Genomic DNA, 19737 nt, shown 5'->3' with positions numbered 1-19737 from the left:
TAACGCTCTTCAAATAGGTGGAGCTTTTTCAACATGTCCATGAGTGTCCACGTGTGTTTTGCACTGCACATGTCGATCAGGGTGTGTTCTCTGTCCCACATGACACTCACAGATGAGTTGAAAATGAAACACCTTTTTGTTTGTGTACAGTCTATAATTATGCTTCTGTGTCACTGCTGTTAGCTGTACTGTACCTGTCATCTCCTGGGTTCCTCCGAGCCTCTCAGCCTCTACGCTCCACCGTAGCTTCAGCTGCTTTGAGACCAGCAGACTCCCTGCCTCCTCCTCCTGCTCCTCCTCCTGTTTCCTCTTCTTGCTTCCGAGTGACTAACTCCTACAGCAAATTCCCCTGCCAACGCTAAGCACCACTAACCAGCTAACTCCCACCAATGGCTACCTTTTGCTAACTTCAACAGCTTCTGATAAATGACTGCTTTTGGATCCAGTTGTTTCTGCTCTTTCCCTCCCTGCTGAGCTGCTGACTAGGCTGACTAGTATAAGACTGCAGTGCAACAGCGCCCTCTGCCTACAGCTTGAACTTGAAGTTGTGCAGGAAGCTACCAATCTTAAAGGATAAGGCTGGTGATTTTCTATAGTTTTCTTACTGTCAACAGAACATTGAGAACACCAAACCAACAATGGACTGATCCAACTTACATCCAAAGCCTGATATATCTTAGTCCTCTGTGCTGTAGACCTCCATTATTGTCCAAAAAACTATTAAAAACATGTCAATGAGCCACACCTCTGCACTGGGTGATATGTTCCTTCACTATGAGGAGTCTGGGCACGTTAGTTTGTTTGGAAATGGCTCAAAGACTAACGCAGTTCTATTTACAGAGCTTCACTAGCTTGTTGCGCTACATATCACAACCTCTGAACTTTTGTACCAAAGTTCTTTTGAAATTTACAGTGTAGTGTGTAGTACAGTGTAGTACAAAATTTTGTTGACAATAAGAGAAATATAGAATATCCTTTAAGCCTCTCTTTCCTGCCTACCACAGCACTAACTGGACAGCATCAGCTAACTAGCAGGCTTTAGCATTAGCATCCTCACAGCCATTTAACAGCACTTGAGCTTCTGTTAAGGAGTCCTGAGTGTTATCTCTGGGAATGTTTGTTTTAATGGCCTTAGAAGGAGTTAACATTCAACAATTATACACATATTACACATGATGGGTTTTAAAAGGCTGATTCAGCTTTTAATTTGACTGTTTATGGCAAGGGACGTAGTATTTCTCCACCAGAATTCTTAGAGGGTTTGGTGTTTGAATTTGGTCTTGGCTACGATCCTGCCTTTCCGCATTCCCTGTTTCAATCCTACACCTTCTTTCTTTCTCTGTGTAAATGGATCTGCAGCTCAACAAACTTTTGACTTCTTAGATCCCCAACAAAGCCAGAATGTGACTTTAAAAATGTAAAAACTGTATCTCTTTGAAAGAAGTTGGTCTGAGAAATATATGGAGTGGACATCATTCAGTATGGATGTTTCTCCAGCTCTTCCAAAAGATGTTACTGCTGCTGTTGACTAAGAAGTCTGCTCTGCTTGTCAAGCGAGATAAGCAATCCCATGATTCTGAGGAGCCGTGTCTTTGCTTCTGCAGCTTCCAAAAGATTCTGCCTCCGTCATTCATATTTCCATCTCACTGTCTTTGTGCACATTAATAACCTGTTTGGTTTTTACATGCTGTGTCTATCTCGTCTAACAGTTCTGCATCTTTTTTGTTTTCTCCATGTGAACTGTGATTATTGGAGTAGCTCCAAAACTTCTTAGATCTCCTACATTCCCCCTCTGTCCTAAAATGTCTCCTCCCATCCATTTCCTCCCTCACTCCTCCTCTAAACCTACCTCTTCTACCTCTCCCCTCTTTTATCCCAATATCAAATCTGTGTCTTTTTCCTCTTCTCCTGCTGTCCCTTCTCCTGCCTCCATCTTTCACTTTCCGTCTCCCCCTTCCACACCTCCTGTTTACCTCCTGCCCATCGCTCCTGTTCTTCCTCACATCTTCAATTTGCCTTACTCCCCGACTCTTCTCTCCTCCCCCCGAAGCCCGTTTAGCTGCTCCCCGTTCTTCACGCCTCCTCCGTTTATCCCTCGTCACCCTCCTCCCTCTACCTCCCTTCCCTCTATTCCTCCTCTTGTTCTTTGCCCTCCTCCCCGTTCTGTCTCTCCTACAGTTCAGTCCTCCCCCTCTCTTCCCTCTCCCCCTTCCTCCTGCACCTCCCTCTACATGTCTGCTCCTTCCTCTCCCCCTCTTTCATCTCCTCCCATCACCCATCCATCACCCTTTCCTGTTTCTCCTCCCTTCCCCTCTCCTTCTTCTTCTTCTCCCCCCTCTCCCTCTTTAATATATGTCTCCTTTCCTCCTCCCACTTCTACACTTTTTCCCTTAACTCCCCCGTCTTCCCCTCCTCTTCCTGCCAATTCCCCTTCACTTCCTACCTCCCCTCCATCCTCTCCCCTCCCTCCCGGCATCCCTCCTTACTTCAGGAGAGATCGCTCTGTTCCTGAGCTTTACATCTAGATGCCTATTGGTGGCTCCGCTCTTCTCTGCCTTTTGCTGAAACCAACACAACTAACCTACCTGGATTCTACTCAAGCTTTTGCTCATCACATTGTTCATTGAGACATTGAGCTGAAATCAAACCCCCCCCCTCACTAATTTCACCACCGCTGCATTTCAAATGAAATTAGTAGCTCGGAGTCTGAGGCTGGCTCTGAAGTTAAGTGCTTTTGCAAAAGGTTCGGCAGACTTAAGTGCCAGTTTGAAACTTTGCAGATGACGTTAGTGTGACTGAGTGTTCATCTAAATTTTATATAAATAGAGAAGTGTTAGTGAGGTTCCTATCTTATGTCTTATACTCTGTCTTTGGTACTGTCATTTCTGTTTCCATCTCCTTGTGATTTGGTCATGTGATCTTTCTGTAGCGCTGGTTCAGAAGTCACACAGTTGTTCCTTAAAGCTGCACCAATTCATATTTTTTTGTTTTAACAATGGATCAAAAGACTATGTGTAATGTGCAAAGATTTTTGCTTTGATAAACCCACAGAGAATTATCACCTGACTCTGCAGCTCCCTTAGCTCTACAGATCTTTTTTGCTTCTTTTAGCGCTTTGTTTTGGTTTTCAGCCCGTCGACTTAATTCTAATCGACTTCATTTCCAGCTGCAGCAGGCGATTAAGCTGCACCTACCTACTAGACTGAAAAAAATAGCCACTAAATGGTAAAGAAAATGGAGCATCTAGCAGCTACTGTAGAGAGTCAGATATTTTTCTCAGGAGTAGATGGAGACTAAAACAGAGCTACAAGGAGAATGAATATTGGTAACATTACATTCAGTTATAGTGAAATCTAACAGTCACTATAACAACTTTATGTCTTAATATCCAATGTTGTGTTTTTTTTGCATGTTCTGCCGCCCCCAAGTGGCCGAAACAATGAATTAATGCAGTTTTAAAGTGTATTGGCGTTACACCTGTGTGGCTTTTGAGCACATGCAACCCTTTTGGTAGTATTGCAAATGTTTCTATATAAGTGTCACCTGTCATTTCATCACCTCCACCACTCTTTCTCTCCTTCCCTCCCTCCCTCCCTCCTTTCCTCCCCCTCTTTTATCTTTCCCCTCCCTCTTCAATCCCCTTATCCTCTAATCCTTTACTCCTGCCATCCACTCAGGATACCAAAATATAGATCTGGAGCTGCAAACCCCCACAGACCTGAACTACGAGCCCCCCACCCCGTTGCGCTCAGATGACTTCTTTGGTGAGGGCGATGCTAGTGTAGAATCCCCTAGCAAGACTACCCTTACTAGACCTAGCGACCTCTCTCTCACTCAGACCACCAGTACCTCCAGCAGCAAACCCATTACTGTCGCTCCAGGCTCCAGCTCCTTTGCCCTGGAGCCCCCCATTGTTGGGGCGGAAGATACAACCTTGACCACAGGGGAAAGAGGGATGTCTGAGGAAGAGAAGACGGAGCTGGTTTCTTGTGAGTGGCCAGATAATGACAGAAGGGCAGTAGGGCAGCAAGGAAAGGAGACAGACAAGCATGCTGAGGCCTTAGAGAAAGAACTGAAGACAGGGCAAGGTGTTGTTTTGGAGAGTCAGGGAGGACACCAAAACGAGGATGCTGCCTCAGAAACTGGTCGCGGAAATGGAAGGGAGGAAGAAGAAGAGGAGGAAGAGATGACCGAGGAGAAGCTGCTGAGTCTGCTGGAGGAATTAAATTTGGAAGGAGGCTTGGAGGGCGAGGAGATGACAGAGGAGAGGCTGAATGCCATCCTCGAACAAGTACGGCAAGCAGAAAAAGAAATGTCTTCAGTTCCAGGCTGGAGAAGCGAGACATCCGGCGCAATAATCGAGTCGGCAACCCCTGGCCACAGCCCCAGCACTGAGGGAGTGAGGTAGGATCTGTCTAGTTTTTCTGCTTCTCTACCATTTCTGTTTACGCATTTACACAACAAGGTTTACAGGCAGACCAGACATTTCAAATATATTTCTCTCCCCAAGCCCTGACAGTCTAGCTGATTCGCCAGCTCAGACCCACAAACAGAATGGAGGTCACACTGATGTAGCCAGGGAGGAGAAGGAAAAGGAGGCCAAGAGGAAAGGATCTCAGGAGGACAGCAGCACAGCAGGACCAAGCAAAGGCCTGGAGGACAAAAGAGAGGAGGGAGGTGACAGGTCCCAGCACAAAGTCCAGGTAAGAGTCACTCTTCCAGACAGTTAACTTCTCTTTACATTCATTTTGGCCTTTATTGAGTTAGGACAGTTAAATATAGCTGCAGTTAGCACACAGACAAACACATTGTGGTGTCTATATGCCTTGAAAAAAAGTCTTCAAATGTATTGTCTTATATACACTGCTCATATATACTACCTATACCTACCTATTTGGTTTTAGTGACAGACTCAAAGCACAGCCTACATATGTTAACCTGTCCTAACTATTCACTATTTATCATATTCATTCCAGTGGAAAAATTGGTCTTCTATTAAATTTTAACTACATTTAAACCATTACAATGATACAATGAAGTCTTAAATTGAAGACACGTTCACACTCTTCCACACTGGGGACATTAATGTCACACTGCTACTGGGCTGCCTTCGTCAGGAGAGCGCTAAAGCTGACGAGACCGGCTCTGATGAAGAGACCACTATCACCACCAGGGTGTTTCGCAGACGGGTCATACTCAAGGTGTGTGACGGCTGGTGTGTGGACAGCTCGAGGCAGTGTGCAGTGCACTAGCATAAGCTCTGTGACTTTTGTGCAAGCGTGTGAGAAGACAAGAGTGAGTCACAGAGATGATGGAGAAAAAAAAATAAGATTGTGAACATAAGGAGATGTGCTTAGGTTTGGAACACAGCTCTTCTGTGTGTTTGACAGCATCTGTGTGTTTTATAGAGAAAAACTGAAAAAAAATTGTGTTTGTGTGCGGCTATAGTTTGAAAGAAAACTTATCAGTTGGAGGGGAGGGTTTGCAGAGGTACAGTACATGTTTAGCCTTGCTGTAGCATGAAGTGCTACTCACTGCTTGTTGGTGTGAGCCACAACATTATCAGCTTTGCTGTTTGGTGTCGCTACCTGGTTTGCGGACTGTTGGTTGTGCTGTTTGTTTGGCTACCATATAGAGTAAAGTTCAGTACCTAAGTGTAATTGTGAGGCTGGATTTCCACAGGAGCAGAAAATCTAATAAGTATGTTCAACCCCCTTTTTTATTATGAGTAGCAGGAATAGGTCGCCTGAGCAGTTAAAGGGACCATTGAGTAACCAAAAGATCATGTGTTTTATTACCACAACAATCAGTGTTTTTTTAATCAAAAGGTCCTCAAGCATGACACTGAGCTCCGTTTGCTCAATCTGAATCAACTAGATGCTAAAAATGTAATGTGCAAAATTAACAGCATTGCACTTAAAGTCTGTTTAAACACAGATGATCTGTCTCTGTGTAAATAACGCCTCATTTTTGAAATTTCTCATGCATTGGCTTTTTTCCTCTGGACACCACATCCTCTTGAAGTTGTTAGATTCGAGAGTTTTGCCAAGAAACTGTGATTGATATGACCGTTAAGTGTTTGAATAATTAACTTTGTTCACATTTCTGTAGGATGAATATCCGTAAAACAAAAAAAAAAAACATAGCTTTTGCATCATTGGTCTCAGTGTCTCTGCTACTACAGGCGCGTGTTTTGAAGTGTAAGTTGCAAAAACATGTTGAGTCAGCCTGCATAAAGCACTAGCATCAGTTGGGTTTCCAAATCCCTTCATATAGTATAAGGATCTCTTTATATCTATCTGAGCATTTGTAACAATGAAACTGCATTTAACTTTACTTGAACTGCCTCAGTCTTCATTACCATTATTTCTGGTTTTGCACTCATTTCCAAATTTTAATTCCCTGATTTAAACAGTGGGAAACCTTGCTGTTGTGCCAGGAAGGCTGATGTCTGTTTGGAAATGTTGCTGTATTATCTGAATAACAATCTCACAGATAACCTCTCAAACTTCTTCCCAACCTGTGCGTCCACCCCTCCGTCCTCTGCATCCTCCGTCTCTCCTTCCTCCATCCATATTTAAACCTTCACATCAGGGAGAGGAGGCCAGAAACATTCCTGGGGAGTCTGTGACAGAGGAGCAGTTTACAGATGAAGACGGGAATCTGGTCACCAGAAAAGTAACCATCATCACCCTCCTTCATCAACTGTCTCACCTTTATCCTACAGCTTACACACACACACACACACTAGTTTAACAATACAGCTGAAACCAATGTCACACAGTAAAGCACAAACACATGCTATCTCATACACCTATACACACACTCCTATGTACCCTCCTCCTTCTCACCCTTCTTTCCATTATTTCTCCTCACAAAATGCTTTCCTGCTTTCCTTCCCGCACCTCCTCCCCTGACATGATTCTACCCCACACAGGTGATCAGAAAGGTGGTGCGCCGTGTGTTCAACTCAGAGGAAAAGAGGGAAAGCGAAAGTGAAACTGTTACAGAAGAAGGCGATGGTGGTGATGGTGGTGGTGTTGGTGGTGATGGTGATGGTGATGTAGCCACAGGTGGATCGGACACTGCTTCTTCAGCAGGAGCGGCAGCAGGAGGAGCCACAGGGGGGAAGGGCAAGAAGAGGGGGAAGCGCTCCCGGCAGGGCAACAAGGGCGAGAAGTCTGGAGGGGGGAAAACTGAGGTTGGCGTTCGAACCAACCACCTAACTTAGTTGACTGAGCTATAGAAAGCCTGCTTGAATCTGCATGAAGCTGTAATTGTGTGTTAACGCTGAATCACTCAAAGGATTAGTCGGTTTAATTTCTGACATCCCACATCTGTCACATTTGGGCGTTTTGGAGCTGTTGTCTGTTCCCAGCATTTATCTGAGCTGTTTGCTGTTATGCTAGTTGTGCTAATGGAGTAGAAATGGTCTTACCGTCTATATAAATGTTTCCCAGTTTGCAGTGGTTGTGTTGTACTTTGTGTGTTTCCTCTGTACTGCAGTGAATCAGTAGAATCTTACAACACAGACTAACAGATGCAGATAATAGCTGTGTACACCTGTTATACGGTGGTCCTAGCTCGTTGATTGGGCTGAAAACTAACAATATTTTGAAGTGTTTTAATTAATATAGACAAAAACACCTCTTTTAACATGCATTTTTGCAAGCGTGTGTCATGTTGTTTGCAAAAGAAGTTGTAACATGAACTTTTCTCTATTTAAACTCGTCTCTCCTCCAGCATGATCTCCTGACATGCAGTAGCTGAGTTGAACTCTGCTTCATTAACACACAAGTCATATTTAGCCGAGAACACTACTAATCTTTTTTCTCCCTTTTTCTTTCCCTTCCTGTCTCATAATGAACCTCGCTGCTTCCCTCCATCTTTCTCTCTCTCTGCCAAGCCTGGAGACAGCGCCAGCAAGAAACAGGGAAAGAAGAGTCAGTCGTAACAGTGGAGTTCTCAACTAAACCTGGTAAGACTGTCACCCATTCATAAAGTCAATAGATATCAATCTATGAAGCCCAGATAGTGGGTCATCATCATTTTGCTCTGAAATTTTAGCACTAAAATTAATGTTGGAACAAAACTATGTCTTGTCTGAATGTTAAACCTGTCTGAACCATTATTAGTGGTTGAAGAAATAGTTTGCCATTTTAGGAAATGCACTCTCCCGTCTGAAAATATGAAGCTAGAACCAGCAGGTGATTAGCTTAGCTTAGTATAAAGACTGGAAGCAAAGGGAAACAGCTAGCCTGGGTCTGTCCAAAGTCCTAAAATAAGAAAGCTCACTAATTGACATGCATCTTGTTTGTTTGATCGATACAAAAACCTATGTGTAAAAATGACAAGTTGTAGTTTCCCCTTTCTTTCAGTCTTTATGCTAAGCTAAGCTAAGTGCATGCTGGCTGCAGCCTCATATTGAGTGTACAGACCTGAGAGTGGTATCGATCTTCTCATCTAACTCTTGGCAAGAAAAAGAATAAATTATTCCCAAAATGTCAAATTATTTCTTCACTACTTGTCCGATTTAGTGATTCATCTGTCGATTATTTTAAAATGATGTTTTCCCAGAGCTCTAATCCAAAACATGAACATATTCAAATGACAATACATTTATAAAACAGAGAAAAGCGGCAAATCCTCATATTTGAGAAGCTTGAACCACCTGTTGTCATTAACTTTCTGTCGACCAACTCACCGATTAATCTTTTCAGCACCTTCGATTTTTAACAGAATTTGTCATCACATATTCAGTAAATTATAACTGATCTGTGGCATTGAATATATACATTATAAATCCATTTGCAGCACCTCCGACTTGAACGTTAACGTGTAATCCTTTTCCCTCCAGGACCACGGACGTCCACCTGCGTCTCCACACACTCCCTGGGAGGAAAAACGGACTGGAACCCATGAAACAGGGGAGCCTCGTCAATCAGCCAAAAAGTGTCTGAAGCTTTCACTTACAACGCATGGTTTTCAGCAAGACAACGCAAAACAAGTTACTTTTATTTGATTTCGCATGAGCATGTCACCAAACTCACTTACTGTTGGAAACAACACCGAAGGACACGCACGGACGTGAACGGGAACTTTCTCAATCTTTGACGAATGAAATGTGTCTGTGACCAAAGACGGCACAAACAGAAAAAAAAAAGGCTTACTGCTGACAGATAAGGAAGACTTGTGAATCACTTTTTCTCAGACACTCGCCTTATATGGTCTATTTTTTCCTCCTGGACCCACAGTGTTGGGGTGTAACATGTGGTTCTTTTTTTAAAAAATGAAATATAATAGTAAATGGGTGATTTTGTTGTATATAAATGACACTGTATAAAATCTAAAAACACACACACACACACAAAAAAAAAAAAAAAATCAGTAGCTTCACAGATTGTTTATGCACTGATTTGAGTTGATGAAGCTTTGCAGAGTCGGTGCATTTGTATTGAGAGGTCGACACTGTTTGAGCAAGCCTTGAGTGTGTGACCTGACATGCTCTTCCTAAATGAATAGCAAAAAAAAAAAAAAAAGGAACAAAAAAGCTGTATGTAAATGAGAAGCCAATGAGGAAAAAAAAACAAAAAAACTGCTTGATTTTAACAAAGGACATTTCTTTAAAGCCAACTGCTACTCCGCTCTGTCTGTGGAACATTCTTTGTCTTCAGAGAACTGATATTTCGCTGCATGTGACGTCACTTTATTTTAAAGCTTTTCTTTTTTTTTTTTTTTTTTTTTCTCCTCTCCTCCTAATTCAAAGCACTGTAATACAATTAGAGAGGGTTTGATGGTACTTCTGTTTGTGTGAGCACTCATAATAACCCAACCATCTGTCATCTATAACTGTTTTTATTTTATTTTTTACAAAAAAAAACTCAAAACACACACATGGTGAGATAGCAAAGCTTAGTTCATATGCTTCAGGAAGGCACTCATGAGAGACAGTGTCCCCCCACCCCACAACCCCACCCCCTTATGTAACCTGCAGACTGGCGCACATTGTGTTAGCTCCGAACTGCTAGCAGCCCCGTGAGTGTGTAACATCAAATAAAAACTGTCTATCTGTACACCCATCATGCATACTAGAAGTTTCGGCTTTTAGGTCCACTGTGGTTTTTAAATGGGGACTGTTTTTATTTTGATGATTTGATGACTTTTATCTTTATTTAATTGATTGTATTTACAAGTGAACAGAGAATCTCATTTTTAGCCCCATTACCTAAATCTCGTCATTTTTACTAATAATTAAAAATCACATGAATAACAGTATTGATCACAAACACACTGGTAAAAATCTGATTTTCTGTTCCTGTGTAATTTTTTTTTTTTTCCATTGTCTTTTTTCATACAAAACCACCCGTAAGCATCCATTGTTGATGATAAATCTGGTACCAACATGTATGACAAACCAACATAGCCTACACTGGATGATCCAAGTAATTATTTAAGCAGAAAAATAAATTGTGTTTAAACTGAACGTCTGTGAGCCGGTCTGGTTTCTCCCTGTTCACTGTGTCATGTTGCTCTCCCATGTCTGTTGAACCAAAGATGTCAACTTCAGGTTGGCACTGGAGGAAAAGTCAGAGGTCTTCTAGGGAACATGGATGTTTTTTCCAAATTACATATTAGCCGTAAAATAGTCGCTGAGATGTTTCAGTCTGGAGTAAAGTTGTCGACCGTTCAACAGACCGACGTTGCCATCCCTCGAAATATGTTAGCATTAAAAAATAAACTTTCTCTGGTTCCAGCTTCTCAAATGTGACAATTCTCTGCTTTTCTCTGTTTTATATACTTTATCAAATATTATTTTTACGTTATGCACTGTTATTTGGACAAAACAAGCACTTGTGATGGGCATTTTTCACTATTTTCTGACATTTTTTAGATGAAACAATCAATTGAATGATTGTAAAAATAATCGACAGATTAATCAATAGTGAAAACAACTGTTGGTTGCAGCCCTGGTACTCTGCATTTGATTATTAAGTTTATTTATTATAATACATAATATTGTGAACTCCAGTATTTGATTATTGAGAAGAAATTATTTAAATAGAATACACAATATAATAATTTTTGATTACAGTATTTCTGTAGCAATGTCCATATCTGTGACGTTACTCCTGGAAACCAAAAAAACATTTCTGTTCTGAGCGTTTCTGCAAAGCTCAAAACATTATCAAGATACACAACTTTTACTCTGTCTTCAAATTCTAGTTCATTAAAATCTGAATAGGAGAGAAATTCTTTTCTAGGTTGCATTTTTTAAAATGTTAACAGTAAGCAGTCAGTAACAGAAGAACAGATTTCCTGCATTTATTAATGATGTTTAACAATAAACTGTAGCACCATTTCATATGACAGAGTGAACGCACAGGTACAGTGAAGTTTGGCAGCAGGAAATAAGATCATCTAAAACAATAGATGCAGTTTTGGTTTGTGTAAAAAATTCATCCCAGATTGAAGGAAAATCAATAAAACAAAGTACATTTTTTAAATACTTTATGACAAAATTCTCTGAACATCAGATATACAGGATTAAAAAAAAACATACGTGGATTTTTTTTCTTTCAGTTCACATCTTTTTGAGATTAATTAGTTTCCACTGAAGGTTTCTTCATGAAAAACAAAAACAAAAACAAAAAAGAAAAGGCAGCTGCAGAAACAAGACTCTTTATTCCTTTAACTTTAATTTAAAAATACTTTTTATTAAATGTGTTCTCAGTTAAAAATTGTTGGCGACTATTTTATTAAATGTAACACTTGCAAGGCCAGAAAAACTACACTACAGCATTTTACATTTGCAACTTATTTCACATATTGCGTCATGATCTTTTCCAAAACATGGATACATTATTGATTTTTGAATCCCAGCCCATCATACCATGATTAAAATGGGCATTTTCTGAATAGAAGATTTTGTATTCAAGGTGCAAAGCCTCAGTTAAATGTTCCCAATAAAACTGTTGCCATCTTTGTTTGAATAGATCTTGATCTTGATGAGGATGACAAAAATTCAACAGTAAAGGGAACAAGAGGAAAGTCACAAAAGATCCAACATGAATATGCAAATCAGACCTGAACAAATTGGACTGAACCAGAGTAGAATTGTACAGAAAAGGTTTGTACAGACGTTTCTCTAAAAGTACCAAAAAAATGTGATATTTAATTTTCACAAAAGATTTAAACTGAGTTTTCAGAGTTAACAAAGACATGATGTATGTTAGCAAAGTAAGCCTTATAGTCATCAGGCATGTGTTTGAATATAGCTTATTGAAATTCACTTTTCATAAAACAAATTTTTACCAAAAACATGTGACCATCTGTATATAACTACTAAAAATATATGTCAAAGAATCCTTGGTTTAGCAGGTTTTTTTGATATCTTATGAGCACCTCTTAAAGGAATAGTTCATAATGGAAATATGTTTGTTTTCTCTCTGTGAATGGTGTCAATCAGACAGCTTTAGAGGTGTTAGTACAGCAGCAGACTAGCTGTTTCATCCCATTTCCAGTATGTATGCTAAGGCTAACTAGGCTAACCAGCTCCACAGTTAATCCTCCCATTTCACTCTTGAAAAGACAGAAAATAAACGTAACTCCCAAAATGTTGAACTATTCCTTTAATCAGCTGTAACCAATCTGTCCTTTAAAGACTTGTCAGCTGTGTGGATTCCTTCCTGTGAGTCTGAACGTGTCTTTTCAGATCCTCTTTCCTCAAGAACCCTTTGTCGCAGACGGTGCAGCAATGCGTTCGCTCCCCTTCGTGAGCGCTCATGTGTTTGGTCAGCGAGCCGCTTGCGGTGAAGCTTTTCCCGCAAACGTTACACAGATATGGCTTCTCTCCTGTGTGGGACCTCATGTGGATTTTCAACGCTCCGCTCTTGTAGAACTTCTTGTCGCAGATGCTACATCGGTGCGAGGACTCTCCTGTATGGATCATCATGTGCGTTTTCAGAGTCCCCCTCTGTCTAAATCCTTTGCCACAGACGCTGCACAGGAACGGTTTCTCCCCCGTGTGGATTCTCATATGAGCCATCATATACTCTTTAAAGCTGAAGCTCTGACCGCACACGTTGCAAACATATGGTTTCTCCCCTGTGTGAACTCTCATGTGTCCCATAAGATTTCCGTTCTGAGCGAACGCTTTGCCGCAGACGCTGCAGATGTACGGTTTCTCTCCCGTGTGCGTTCTCATGTGCATCTCCAGCTGTTTATGGCCGTCGAAATGTTTGCCGCAGACTTCGCAGTCGTTCGTTCTGATGTAAGTCTGCAAGTGAAGCCTCAAGCTCTCCTCAGACTCGAAACGTTTCCCGCACACGCCACAAAGATCTGTATCCCTCTCGTCTTCTTGCACGTGCCTCAAAAAAGAGGCTCTGTAGCAGAAAGACTTGTCACAGACTTTACAGCAGTATTTCAGAGGGGATAAATCCTTGCATTCTTTGTTCTTAGATCTCTTAGGTTTGTTTGATCCTTGGCTCTTTGTTTTTGACTTTTCTAAATAGGATTGTTCTTTGGTCTCATCTTTATCACTCTCTCCGTCATCACTATCCGTCCTGTCAGTTTCCTTCCAGTCCTCGTCACTGTCATCCACTTTACTCTCGGCGTCAGAGCACTCTGCCTCCTCCGACTGTTTGTCATCCGTTTGATCCCTGCAGCTGTTTTCCTCATTGTGGGTTTGTAAATGCACCTTGAGGCTCTCGTCAGAGTCCAGATGTTTTCCGCAAACTCCGCAGAGATCCGCGCTATGATCGTGCTTAAGTACGTGTTTCAGAAAGGAACGTTTGTACCGGAAAAATTTCCCACATACTCTGCAACAACTCTGCCCTGTGGTTTGGCTCATGTTTGTTGAAGCATTTTTCCTTGTGTGCTTTTTTATTTTCTCCCCAGCATGATCTTTGTGGAAAGCCCTTCCACACATTTTGCAACAATCTTCACTCAGATTTTGATTTCTTTTGTTCGATTTAAGAGGGGGCTCATTAAGCTCTTTGTCACTATCATTATCTTCACTCCAGGCTTCTGAATGTTTGGATGAAAGTACCTCCTTGTCGCTAAGTGGCACCCCAGAGTGCTCTCCTTGCGCTTCTGTTTCCATCATCGTCGAGGTGCCCTTTTCTGCGCTTCGTGTTTGGTGAGGATGTGAGGTCTTACCATAGATTAATTTAGAGTCCGTCTCCGTTGAGGCATCTTTAATCTGTGGTGGATCAGAAGTTTTCTGGACCTGACTGGGGTTTATACTCTGCTTGCACCTCTGCAGTTCAGAGGGACAGTCTGACCCAGAGAGTAGAAGCCCGTCTGAAGAGGAGATCAAGAAGAAAATGTATGTAAATGTAAATTGCAATAAATACAAACCACCAAAGCCATAACAATATTTCCTATAAAGTGTGTATGCATGCATAAAAAAAAGCCTTATTCTGCAGTTACCTCAGTCACAAGAATAAACACAACACACGCACAAATATTGAATACATTAAGAAATTATACCACAACAGCAAAACAGCAAAATAACTGCACAGCAGGGACCTCAGTGCAATGCATCCATCACTACTTTCACCAATCTCACTTTCATTTGTTGTGTTTAATAATTTACTAGTAAATCGTTTACTACTAAATGATGACAAATGAAAAGCTGATGGTACAAGCAGGAAAGAAAGTCAATTAGATGATTAATTCATTTAAGATGAATCAATTATTTACAAACTAATTGTTTTGAGTCCAAATTCTCATCTTCCAGCTTCTCAAATGTGAATATTTTGTGTTTCTTTAGTCCTCCATGTTAATAAACTAAATATCTTTGGGTTGTGGACAAAACAAGACATTTGTGGATGTGACCTTAGGCTCTGGGAAACAGTTATCAACATTTCTCACCATTTTCTTATATTGTATGGACCAAACAACTAATCAATTAATCGAGAAAATAATCAACAGATCAGTAATGAAAATAATCACTGGTTGCAGCCCTAAAATCAATGACATATGTAAAAGAATTCATAATTCTTGCAAAATAAAACATTATTTAATGTACAATGTACCAGTCGGGTGAAAATTTGTCTCCGTTTTCAACGTGACGTCCAGCAATTTGCGTTGACGTTGGATCTCCTCCTGGGAACGGGAACTCTCTGCCTCATATTCACCTATCATTATCTCTAGGATCCTGAATATCTCATCAGCAACCACAGACAGTCGCTTGTGTACAGCTGCCCTCTGCTGTTCAGGTGACATTTCTGGAGGAATGAAAATTAAGGCACAAGTAAGATGCAAAATTATGACACCGTTTGTCCCCAAATGAGAAAAATGATTCAGCTCCCCATACATAGAAGTTATTTGTTTAGGCCGCCCGAATTGATTTGTGTGTCTGTATTTATTATTTCTTCCTTTCAAAAGTCTGTGTGAATATTTGTCTGAAACTACAGATTGACTGAAAGCTGCCAGATTGCTGCATTCATGTGAAAACCTTTAATTTGTCCATTTTCGGCCATCTCTCCATAATCAGTGCCGTTTGCAAGCCCCAATCATCCACTCTTTTTGGCATCAGTAACCACAGACACATTTTTAAACTAAAGGCAAAATAGGCACAAAAATATACCCATGATGTTGTTTCTGAAAAGACAAATTGCTTTGAGGTTTTATATTTGTCACTTCACTGCTTTAATCAACACAAACTTAAGTCAATTCGTTTTATTTGTATAGGGGTGGTGGCAGAAGTTTCAGAAGTAAATATTTCACAACTTTGGTTCATAAAAACACAAACTTCATGCCCAGACACCAGTAGGGGTAGAGGAGAAAATATACTGTAGTATCTAACTAGTTAATGGTCATTTTATCTATGAGGGTATAATAAATATTGGAAAACACATCTCAGTATAATGACATACAATTCAACACTACCACAAATTATAGCCTCCAGCCAAAACGAAAATAAAGTTGAATCAATACTAGTTTCAACAAAAAACTGAACATTATAACCGTACCTGAGGTAGGATTTATAGCAGGGAGGTTGTATTAGATTGCATTAGTTTCTTTATTAGCTAAGTTTACTGAATAACTGACTATTGGCGTGTTTTTATCCTGAGTCAGTGGATGGTTTGCTCAGGAAAACACAAGTAACCAAGACCAGTGTTACACCATATTTGGTAACCCATCAGATTCTGTGACCTGCAGTGGTGGAAGAAGTACTCAGATTTACGTTACTTAGTAAATCTGAGTACTTCAATACCACAATGTAAAAATAGTTCATTACAAGTACAAATCCTGTATTTAAAATCATACTTGAAGTACTTAAGTTTTCTGCAAAATTAGTACTTTTGCTGGTAATACTTCTATGCTTTTATTTAAGTATGATTTTAAATACAGGATTCTTACTTCTGAGTACTTCTTCCAACAACTGTAGGTCACAGAATCTGATGGGCCACCAGATATGGTGTAACACCGGGGTCGAGTTAGCTCAGTTACCGTATTTGTTATTTTAAATATTCGGTTTTATTCTGTTATTTGCAGGTGAAAAGATGTCTAAGTTAAAACTGGGCTAAATCTGGTAGGAAGGTGGACATTTTACAACCTGTAATTAGGTTAACGTACATTCAGTCGCTACTGGCTAACTAGCAGTTAACGGTTAGTTAGCTTAACTTAACGGTTATTTCAAACGGCATTTAAATGACGTTAGCTAAATTCGACATGTGGGTTTATTATTATTATGACGTAACACTCCTACACTTATGACCCTGTTAAATTCAGCTGTAACAGGTTAAGTACGTTATCTGGAAAAAAAACTTGACATTTTCCACCAGATTTGGCTCAGTTTTCACCCGGTGAGGTTAAATCAGGTGAGTTTGTGTGAAATGATGAGTTTACAAACCAGATGTGTGCAGCATCTTCTTCTCTGTTATCATCCTTTCGACAAAACTGTAGATCTCCTCCGCGGCTGCCGCCAGTCTCTCGGCGACCAGCGCCCGCACCACCTGCACTTTAGACATGGTAGACCGATAGAGTCCTTCTTTACTATCTGAACATTTTGTAGCAACAGCAGCACTACAGAACACCGTGTTCAGGCAAAATAAACAAACAACATTGGGTCACCATTTTGGTCATGTGGAGCCAAATTACTTCCGTCGCAGTCTTCTTCTTTTTGCCTTTCAGGTATCATAATGGTACAATATCGCCATCATCTGTTCCAACATGAGTCACGATCTTCGATGTGAGGGTCTCACATTCATACAAATAGTACATGCCATTACTTAAGTAAAAGTACCAATACAATAATGTAAAATACTCCATTACAAGTGCAAGTCCTGCATGAAAAATCATACTTGAGTAAAAGTACATAAGTATTACGAGCCTGATGTAGTTAAAGTATTGCAGTAAAAGTAGTGGTTTGGTCCCTCTGACTGATATATTATTATATATGACATCATTAGATTATTAATAGTGAAGCATCAGTGTTAGAGCAGCATGTTACTGTTGTAGCTGCTGGAGGTGGAGCTAGTTTCAACGACTTTATATACAGTTAGTTTGTTTAGTCCAGTGGTTCCCAACCTAGGGGTCGGGCCCCTCTAAAGGGTCAGCAGATAAATCTGAGGGGTCGTGAAATGATTAATGTGAGAGGAAAGAAGAAAAAACAAAGTTCTGATACACAAATCTGTCTTCAGTTTTTGGACTTTTTCTCTAATCTTTGATTTTTGGTGAAATATTGGATCATTTGAACATTTATTGAAATGAAACCATGTGAAAAGTTTAGAGGGAAAAATCACTATTTGGTGGAGCTGTTGGAAACCACTGGTTTCATCTTTAACAATGTGTTGTACTTTAAAAGCTTGTTATATTATCCATTGTGTCAAATCTCTATCTGAAAATTAACTAAACCTGTCAAATAAATGAAGTGGAGTAGAAAGTACAATATTTCCCTCTGATATGTAGTGGAGTGGAAGTATAAAGTAACATAAAATGGAAATACTCAAGTAAAGTACAAATACCTCAACTGTGTTCAAGTACAGTACTTGCCTAAGTCTTATATTTTACTTTCATCAGGTCCGAGCAGTCTTTATTTCCCTCACCAAACTCTGGGTTTTTTACAATTAATTTCCTGTGATCACATTCTTTCTGTAACCATCTGGATTCAGGTGCTGTAGGAAAAAATAAAAATTTGGGGGGTCACAACCAATTTTCCTCAAAAAGGTTGAAGAGTTGTTATATTTTTCAATTTTTTCAAGGAAATTTATTAACTGACGAAAATTCCTTAAATGGTCAGTAGTGGAGTATTTACTCAAATACTGTAGTTAAATACAATTTTGAGGTAATTGAAGTACTTTATTTTAGTATTTTCATTTTCTGCTTCTTTATACTTCCACTCCACCACATCTCAGAAGGAAATATTGTACATTTTACTCAAATACATTTATTCCACAGCCATAGTAGTTACTAGTTACTTTTCAGATCAATATTTTAAATGTAAAACATATGATCAGTTTGTTATAGGCTATATGTATTGTTAAAGACTTTTCAACAGTATACGTTGTTAAAATTAGCTCTCCCTTGACAACATTAAAATGCTGCTTAGACTAAATGTACAAATAAATTGATCATTTTTAACATTCAAATAATATATATAGATGTGTGCTGAATATGACACTCTAAATTGGTCCATTTGCATAAAGAGTATATTTACTTTTGATACTTTAAGTACATTTTGCTGACAATAGTTATGCACTTTTGAGTATTTTTTCATTGTGGTTTACTACTTTCTCTTAAGTAACAGATCTTAGTTCTTCCGCCACTGAAAGTGATATCCTTAATTTGTAGTATGAACAGAGTACAAGTTAAGGCTTTGGACCTTGATATTGCAGTTTTTTCCATGGAATTTACTCTGACTCTATTTTCATTGAATTTCTGTTGGATTGGCCCCATTAGTCCAGTTGGCAGTCTATCCTTGGTGTTTTTTGAAATGTGATCACAAGGGTTTTCCCGATCAATATGCAGAGAAGCAAAGACTCGTGAGAAGATCATACACTGGTAACAAAATATAACTGCTAAATTGGAAGGCAAACCAAAATATGAGGAGATCACAAATGCATTTTGATCCAGTGTCATTCTATACAGGAAGGAGTGAAAGCATAATCACCATAACAGTTCAAATTGGCCAGTGAAGTTTAGGTCAAGGCCTTTTTATAGCCAGAAACTGGGTGACATTGCATCAAACCTGGGTAATAAGTAATTAGTCATTGGTAGTTTGGCAAGAAGAGTACTGACATCATGTGTAGTGATGCCAACGTGTGGTGTTACTCACATGTCTCAGTTCCACCTCTGCAGGTCTGTATGTACACACAAACAAAGCTGCAGGATCAGCAGTTTTACCATTTGCTCTGTCAAAAAGCCTGGATAGTACCTGGTAACAAAGAAAAAATGTCTTGTAATAGTAGCTTTTATATTGTGTTTCACTTTTGTTGCATTTCTATGTAGGAAATGCTTTACTTTCTTGTCTTTGGCTTGGGAACCATGTGTAGTGTGTGTGGTTTCAGCAATGATTTGTTTATCTTTGGAGCATCAATGTCAACTGCTGGAAGTCTTTATTTATATGAGGTATAGTGTGTCCATTTAAATGAAAATAAAGAATCCATCCCCTCTATTAGAAGGGTATTCATAAGTAATTCATTAGTTACTTTATGACTTAATAGGTAATAAAGAAAGTAAGTAATTCTCATACTTTCACACATATTTTTCTTAAATATGCACTTCTGC

General features: G+C 39.8%; 2 protein-coding genes across 20 annotated transcripts in view; one reads left to right on the top strand and one right to left on the bottom strand.

Moving 5' to 3' along the window:
* LOC137172497 (ankyrin-3-like) overlaps nucleotides 1-10483 on the top strand; it is a 163403-nt gene extending 152920 nt beyond the window's left edge. For all 19 annotated transcript variants that reach the window (XM_067576966.1, XM_067576978.1, XM_067576973.1 and 16 more), the window contains 7 exons: nucleotides 3678-4404; nucleotides 4511-4703; nucleotides 5118-5201; nucleotides 6595-6678; nucleotides 6938-7201; nucleotides 7907-7978; nucleotides 8858-10483. In XM_067576966.1, the coding sequence (XP_067433067.1) occupies nucleotides 3678-4404; nucleotides 4511-4703; nucleotides 5118-5201; nucleotides 6595-6678; nucleotides 6938-7201; nucleotides 7907-7954 (1400 nt within the window). In that variant the 3' untranslated portion in view covers nucleotides 7955-7978; nucleotides 8858-10483. The remainder of the gene's footprint in view (nucleotides 1-3677; nucleotides 4405-4510; nucleotides 4704-5117; nucleotides 5202-6594; nucleotides 6679-6937; nucleotides 7202-7906; nucleotides 7979-8857) is intronic.
* A 1008-nt stretch (nucleotides 10484-11491) lies between these two features.
* On the bottom strand, nucleotides 11492-17131 carry LOC137172500 (zinc finger protein 260-like). The gene is made up of 3 exons (XM_067576984.1): nucleotides 16862-17131; nucleotides 15039-15230; nucleotides 11492-14301 (listed from the first exon to the last, which is right to left on the bottom strand). Exons 1-3 carry the CDS (start codon nucleotides 16977-16979, stop codon nucleotides 12656-12658), a joined length of 1956 nt encoding a protein of 651 aa, XP_067433085.1. The 5' UTR covers nucleotides 16980-17131; the 3' UTR covers nucleotides 11492-12655.
* Between the last annotated feature and the right edge of the window lie 2606 nt (nucleotides 17132-19737).

This window comes from Thunnus thynnus, chromosome 20 (genome assembly GCF_963924715.1).
Source record: "Thunnus thynnus chromosome 20, fThuThy2.1, whole genome shotgun sequence".
NCBI classification, from domain to species: Eukaryota; Metazoa; Chordata; class Actinopteri; order Scombriformes; family Scombridae; genus Thunnus; species Thunnus thynnus.
Note: the sequence above shows the minus strand (reverse complement) of the source record. Positions and strands in the feature narration are given on the sequence as shown.

Bases quoted from the DNA above. Each gene is read 5' to 3' on its own strand.
- LOC137172500 (XM_067576984.1), bottom strand. From the start codon at position 16,979: ATGTCTAAAGTGCAGGTGGTGCGGGCGCTGGTCGCCGAGAGACTGGCG. The intron at 15,231-16,861 runs GTTTGTAAACTC...TCATTCCTCCAG, and splicing joins GAAGATGCTGCACACATCTG to AAATGTCACCTGAACAGCAG. The intron at 14,302-15,038 runs GTACATTGTACA...TCTCCTCTTCAG, and splicing joins GACAAATTTTCACCCGACTG to ACGGGCTTCTACTCTCTGGG.